Genomic DNA, 7,268 nt, shown 5'->3' on the forward strand with positions numbered 1-7,268 from the left:
CTAGGGTGACAATGAAAGACGGCAAGACGCACCTTATAATCTCTGAAAATATTTAGGTCACCTGTTCAGGTGATGTTTGTCATATTTACGGTTTATTTCCTTCTCCACGAGTATTTAAGGAGAGCATCCCCATGTTGTTTCACTGTGCCTCATCAGCAGCAGCAAAGCAAAGGTGAAGAGAAGACCTTACTCATCCTCACAGAAGAGCTGTTCTCCTCAGCCATGGTGGTGAGTCTCATGTTTTATTGTATTTACTGTATTTTGATTGTATGTGTATGTATTGTACATATAAATATGTGACATACTTGAAAATGCATAATATAATAATGAAATGTGTTTGTTGATCAAAATATCTTTTCTGCAAATTGACTGATATTGAGATCTATCTTGAAGGCTGGACAACAGATCTTTGAGTAAAGGTCATTCTTAATTGGTTGGTCTATGCAGGATGACATGACATGACAACTGTGGTCTGCACTTCTAAGAAACTGAAGAGAATTTTTAAAATCATTAAAAAAACACCAAACAAAATAGAAACAACTACAAATGCACTCAGAGAGTGCAGACCTCCGCCAAGGAAACGGTTTGATAGACCATTTGACTATGTTACACCCTAATATTTTGCAAGTCTTTCTGTCTTGTGTCTTTGGAGTTAGAAACTGGAATGTCAAAATTCGCCCTGTCCCACAATAGTGAAGAATCTTTCTGAAAAATCCTGGATCCAGACTGTGATCTGGATCACCACCAAAATGTAATCACTTGTTCCTTTTGACATTTCCAACAACTTCACAAACGTTATCCTGCTTGCTGACAAACAGACAACCAGACGGACAAACAAACGAACAAACAAATCAACGCGACCGAAAACATAACTTCCTCGTCAGAAGTAATAAACTTGTAAATCAAAAAAATGCGTTATTAGTCCACCAGTAGTGAGAATAGGATGATGGTGAAGCTAAAAAAGGGCAAATGTACAATAACATATACATATTTGTCTATTAATGAAAGTAAATTGACACCCTATCAAATACATCAGTTCATTAACTTGTTACATTCAATATGTGTGATGCAGGTAGGCGTTTAAAAAAAAAAGGAGGAGTTATCTAACCTACAGGTTTGCAGGTTGTCTGTCTGTTGACTCTACTATTCCTCCTGCTGGACGCCTAAGTATGTCTTATTTTAAGCCCTGACGGATGTCAAAGTGTGTCTATGAATAATACATAGTCTAGGAATTGTCTTCCCCACAGTCCTGCTGGATGTCTAAGTTTAGGAATTGTCTTCTCCACAGCGCGTCTGTCTGTTGACTCTACTACTCCCCCTGGTGTCGATGACCCACCCGTTGGTTCACAGCCCGCTACCCTTTGACTGTCAGGACGTTCACCAGAATGGCTCCAAGCACAACGGTGTGTACACCATCTACCCAACAACAGCTGACCAGCCGGTGTCCGTGTACTGTGACATGGGCTGCACAGATGACGACGCTCACGAGAGCCACGAGGAACAGTGGACGGTAGGCAACTGGTTCATTAATCAATCAGCACTTATACTCATTATGGTCTCTCTCTCTCGCTCTCTCTCTCTCTCTCTCTCTCTCTCTCTCTCTCTGTAAATATCATAAAACAAGTGGACAGTATCCCTTGTGACATATCCCTTGCCTGATTATCATCATGACTTTCAAATCTCTTCGAGACTTGGTCTGACCAGGATCATAACAACTAACATTCTTAAACGGCATGGTTGACCCACCTACCTTGGTTTGCTACTGGTCGAGGGTAGAAGAGGCTGAGCAAAAGTTTAAACCAAACATTTCTTAGTCCCCAATAGAACGTCTCTGCTTAAACAACGTCACTGCTTTGAACACGCCTCTACCCTGAACGGTTGGAAATGCTCAAAGTTGATTAATTCCCGACAAAGTGGGTGGAGTTCCCGCTGTTGCGGGATCCAGATTCTACCTGAACGAGCTCCTGACCTTAGTGAGTGTAGCTGAGCCGAAGGCGTTGCATCACCACTAAGGCGGAGCCTGGCTAACATATCCCCCACATGAACAATCACACAGGTTTTTATTTGATGAGTAAGAAAGACTTTTAAAAAAACCTTGTCAGTCAGTTTTAAAAGGGTAGCCCCTTAAAGCATGCTGTTCCACCAGAGGAACATTGAAATAGTCACTGAAAAATGTCACTACCATCCATAGCACTCTTCAACTATGACAGTTCACAGGGCCTTTAGTAATACATTACAACTTGGTCATCATTGCCATTCTAGTAGCAGCTGTTTCATAATGGGGGCATGGATTACTGCAATAAAGTCTTCTAATGTTCATTGGTAGCCTCCAGACTCTCTCCCTTCTGTTAACCAGGGGCCTTGTCTTACTGGAATAAAGTGATAATCTTAAGCCTGTTCCTTTCCCCTCAGGTGATCCTGAAAAGAGTGGATGGAACTGTCAACTTCTACAGACCCTGGGATGCTTACAAGGAAGGCTTCGGGAACAAGGACGGAGAGTACTGGCTGGGTAGGCACAACCAACAGACACACACGCACATGCGCACACACACACACACACACACACACACACACACACACACACACACACACACACACACACACACACACACACACACACACACACACACACACACACACACACACACACACACACACACACACACACACACACACACACATGCGCACACTGGCTGGGCAGGAACAACGCATACAGACACACATTCACATACACATATATGTGTGCATACACAGACACACAAATATGCGCGCACGCACACACAAACACACACACACACACACACACACACACACACTGGCTGGGTATACAACACATGTCTTAACATCTAAGTTCCAAGTGGACACATTTAGATATTCCAAACCTGGTTAGTTGCAACAAGTCACTACTTGTCAGTAACCAAATAACACATGTGCACACACGCACACATTTTAACTTAGTTCCTAGTGGACACACACTGTCTGTTGTCATTTCAGCTCTCTGACTTACATGCACATGTAACAAACACATGCACATACACACACACATGCACATACACACACATGCAAATACACACACACACACACACACACACACACACACACACACACACACACACACACACACACACACACACACACACACACACACACACACACACACACACACACACACACACACACACACACACACACACACATGCGAATACACACAAATGCACATACCCACACATGCAGGCTGGTAAACACAGCTCTGTCTCAGTTCTATTTCCTTCAACCAGCCTGCACCATAAAGTAGTTGCCTTAGATGCCTACTACACTCCTCCACCAGTAGCCTTAGATGCCTATTCTATTAGGACACTACACTCCTCCACCAGTAGCCTTAGATGCCTATTCTATTAGGACACTACACTCCTCCACCAGTAGCCTTAGATGCCTATTCTATTAGGACACTACACTCCTCCACCAGTAGCCTTAGATGCATATTCTACACTATAGTCTTCACCAGAGGGTCTTGGATGCATATTCTGCACTATACTCTTCACTAGAGGGCCTTAGATGCATATTCTACACTATACTTAGGTCTTAGATGCATAATCTACTATGACGTTACACTCTTCCCCCACAGGGCCTTAGATGCATTATTCTACTAGGACGTTGTGCTTTTCCACCTGAGGGGTTTAAAGTTCAGGTCTTACATGAGATCGTGCTTAGGCTGTCCTGATGTGTGTGCAGCTCTCTAATTTGACTGTTACCTGAACTGTGTCCAGCTCTGTAGAAACTATAGACTGACCTGTTGTTACCTGATCCGTGTGCAGCGCTAGAGATCGTGTTTAGGCTGACATGTTGTTACCTGATATGTGTGCACCGCTAGAGATAGTGTTTAGGCTGACCTGTTGTTACCTGATGTGTGTGCAGGTCTGGAGACGATGTTTATGGTGACATGCTGTTACTTGATGTGTGTGCAGGTCTGGAGACGATGTTTATGGTGACATGCTGTTACTTGATGTGTGTGCAGGTCTGGAGACGATGTTTATGGTGACATGCTGTTACTTGATGTGTGTGCAGGTCTGGAGACGATGTATAGACTGACTTGGCCTTCAAAGTATGAGCTGAGGGTGGACATGGAGGACTGGCAGGGTGGCAGTGTCTTTGCCCAGTACACCTCCTTCTCCGTGGAGTCTGAGGACGATGGCTACAGGCTTCGCTTGGGGAACTATGTCGATGGGGGAGCAGGTGAGTTGAATCACTTTATTCCCCATGAAATGTTAGATGTTTTTATGCATTTGGGGCGGAATTCTCCCATCACCACTTAAGTCGGTTTTACTCGCACACATTTTACGCGCTTTCATCCTGCGCACATTCTCCCCTCTGAAATATTACCACACCCCTCGCACTTTACTCCGAAAAACAGCACGTAGCCCAACATGGTGCTAAATGGGGGGATGAGTCTTCTCCGAGTTCATCAGCTGTGGCTACCAAGAAACCACAGAACATGAATTTTCAGATCAACCCTGTGAAAACCTTGGCAGTCCATTGAAATGGCGTTTTTTTCAACCAGGCAGCTAGTTTGGTAGGCAGCGATCATGCCCACAGTGTCCGCATGAATCATCCTGGTTAGAAATGCCGTTCACGACGCAGTTTAAGGGAGTGACCTCTGCACGGCAGTCGTGTCACATGGCGTTAAACCATTGCGGGAACAAAAGTTTTGTCAAGCAGCCACGCAGTACCACAAGAGCTACTGCTCGGCAGAAGACCTCCATGCCGTCGGTAATTTGCTGTGATTGACATTCATCAATCTTACGTGAATTGCAGGTGTAGCCCACATGCTTGTGAGGCAGTTCACTCGCTGCTCCAAGTAGGAAGCAGCGTTTTTTTATGTCTTGGGAAATCACGTTAGAAAAAACTGTCCAACTTGTTTGCCAAGCATTCAACTCCACCTTTATTAGACAAAGCCGATCTGGTGTTGATCAAGCATTTTTATGCTTGGTTGCGACCGTGCCTAGTATAAGAACTGGAGAGAATGAATAAGTCCTGCCTCCAGTCATTTCAATGGGAAATACTAGGCTAGTGAATTCAGCCAAAATTGAACAATTTTTTCGACAGTTTACTTAGCCAATTACGTGCCACGTTACTGATTGACTTAAGTTTGACCAGAAAGATATATGGAAGACGGGCATTGGATGCATGGAGGTGCCCAACCACACACCTGTAAAGTTGCTCACCCACCAATGACAAGTGGGGTTGGAAAAAGAGAATTTGTGAAAATGGCGAACGGGGAAGTGCCTTGCTAATCGGCGAAGCTAACCAGCCAAATCTTGCCCCCTTGGGTGAAACCATGTGTAAGCCCCGCTAAGTCACTAAGTGCATTCGATTAGTCATCAACACAAGCATGCGCTTTTAGACAGCAATGCACTCTGGATGAAAATGCTGCATGACGGTTAGATTTCCTGTCAAACTTCAAAATTTCTGTTATGAACGAGATGACATGTCACATGATGTCAAACTATCGCGGGATGAATGCGACTGCAGTCAGATCTCTGCAGTTGCTTATCCCCTTCAACGCTCGTCTGCGGACTGCTTCCAATGTCACGCGCCCATGAACTGGTTGGTCAACAACTCACTCACGTGTGTATATGGGTCTTGTCTCACACCTCTACACAAGTTTGCGCAGGTCCCCACTTCAGCTCCTCCTCACTGCCTGTCCCCCCACTCCTCACACGTGGTGTGTTAGTAGAGCAAACCAGTGCGAGCTCATCGTCTCGTTCATATTTGTGGCCGACTTTAAATGCGCTGTATTTAATAACACCCACATCGTGACAACAAGTTCTCGCTCACATGCTTCGTCAATGTTGGTCGACAGCAACAAAGTCATATGGGGCTACTGACTTGAGAAGCCGCGAAGGCGCTGATGTGCGCTTTTTTTACTTACGCGGGTGGGAGAATACAGCCTAAGTAATATCTGTGTTTCTCCCTGTTATATTCCCATGCAATTTAAAATGCCATAAAATGTAGCCTGTGTGTGTGTGTGTGTGTGTGTGTGTGTGTGTGTGTGTGTGTGTGTGTGTGTGTGTGTGTGTGTGTGTGTGTGTGTGTGTGTGTGTGTGTGTGTGTGTGTGTGTGTGTGTGTGTGTGTGTGTGTGTGTGTGTGTGTGTGTGTGTGTGTGTGTGTTATGTTTACGTGCCCTTTATCTGTCAAGTCCTGACAAAAAAAATGGTTTTGAAATAACACTTGATTTGAAATACCATCTGGTTTGAAATAATACCTGGTTTGTGTGATTCACAGGTGATTCTCTGACCTATGTGAATGGCTATAGATTCTCAACCTACGACAAAGACCAAGACGGATCCTCGGGCAACTGTGCAGATACCCATAAGGGTGGCTTTTGGTTTTACAGCTGCCACTATGCCAACCCTAATGGTTTGTTCCAAAAGGGGCAAAATTATGGGGAGGGGATCAATTGGTATCACTGGAAGAGTGGATACATCTCCCTGAAGTCCATGACAATGAAAATCAGGAAAGTGACCACACCTGAGTGATGATCAGAAGCCTTGCGCTTGCTTCCTTATTCTCACCTTTCAAAGTTGTCCTTTTTGCATGGCTAACAGTAATCAGAAATCAGTAATCAGTAAGCAGGGTTTTAAATAATAATTGATATGTATTAATGCATCGATCCAACGGCCAACAATTGAATCATATTGTATCGTACCGTGGGGCATTCGCTGGCCCCTGCCCAATTCCATAGCTGTTAATTGTGCAACATAATAAAAGTTGAAAAGTCATTGGGAAAGTATGGTATTGGTAGTAGACCATGCCATAGAAAAGTGCATCCAAGTGGTTAGTGAAGGCTTCATAGTTCAGTTGTTCCCAAACTGGGGGTGGGGACCCCTAGAGGAGTAGCAGAGGTTTACCGTAACAGCGGGAAGGTTTAACAGCTAAAATAGATCCATAAATTGGTTAGTAACTTAATTTGTATGGTAAATACATATATTACATTTTCCTTTGAATTAAAATGATAATTTAGCTGCAACAAAATAAAAATGGCGTTTGGATGAAGGTCACGAAATTATTCATTGTTGCAGAAAAAGTTTGGGGACCATGATGTAGTCAAAATGCTACCACTGCTATAATAGCTATACTTAAATTTCAAGCAATAGATTTCAGTCTTTCAGTCTTCCACTTGAGGTACATATTTATAAATAATAACACTGCGCCCTCCCGCAATCGGTTAGTAATGGCTGTTCATGCAGTCAATATGCTGCCTCTGTGA

At 43.9% G+C, this 7,268-nt stretch overlaps 1 protein-coding gene across 1 annotated transcript; it reads left to right on the top strand.

Moving 5' to 3' along the window:
• Positions 1-1,293: 1,293 nt before the first annotated feature.
• On the top strand, positions 1,294-6,537 carry LOC134442448 (microfibril-associated glycoprotein 4-like). Its single transcript, XM_063192616.1, has 4 exons — positions 1,294-1,510; positions 2,413-2,509; positions 4,066-4,233; positions 6,284-6,537. The coding sequence occupies exons 1-4, from the start codon at positions 1,328-1,330 to the stop codon at positions 6,535-6,537; spliced, it is 702 nt and encodes a 233-aa protein (XP_063048686.1). The 5' UTR covers positions 1,294-1,327.
• Positions 6,538-7,268: the final 731 nt, after the last annotated feature.

This window comes from Engraulis encrasicolus, unplaced genomic scaffold (genome assembly GCF_034702125.1).
Source record: "Engraulis encrasicolus isolate BLACKSEA-1 unplaced genomic scaffold, IST_EnEncr_1.0 scaffold_163_np1212, whole genome shotgun sequence".
NCBI classification, from domain to species: Eukaryota; Metazoa; Chordata; class Actinopteri; order Clupeiformes; family Engraulidae; genus Engraulis; species Engraulis encrasicolus.

Coding starts and splice junctions, on each gene's coding strand:
- LOC134442448 (XM_063192616.1), top strand. CDS start 1,328: ATGACCCACCCGTTGGTTCACAGCCCGCTACCCTTTGACTGTCAGGAC. Junction 1,511..2,412: donor GCCACGAGGAACAGTGGACG/GTAGGCAACTGG, acceptor CTTTCCCCTCAG/GTGATCCTGAAAAGAGTGGA. Junction 2,510..4,065: donor GGACGGAGAGTACTGGCTGG/GTAGGCACAACC, acceptor ATGTGTGTGCAG/GTCTGGAGACGATGTATAGA.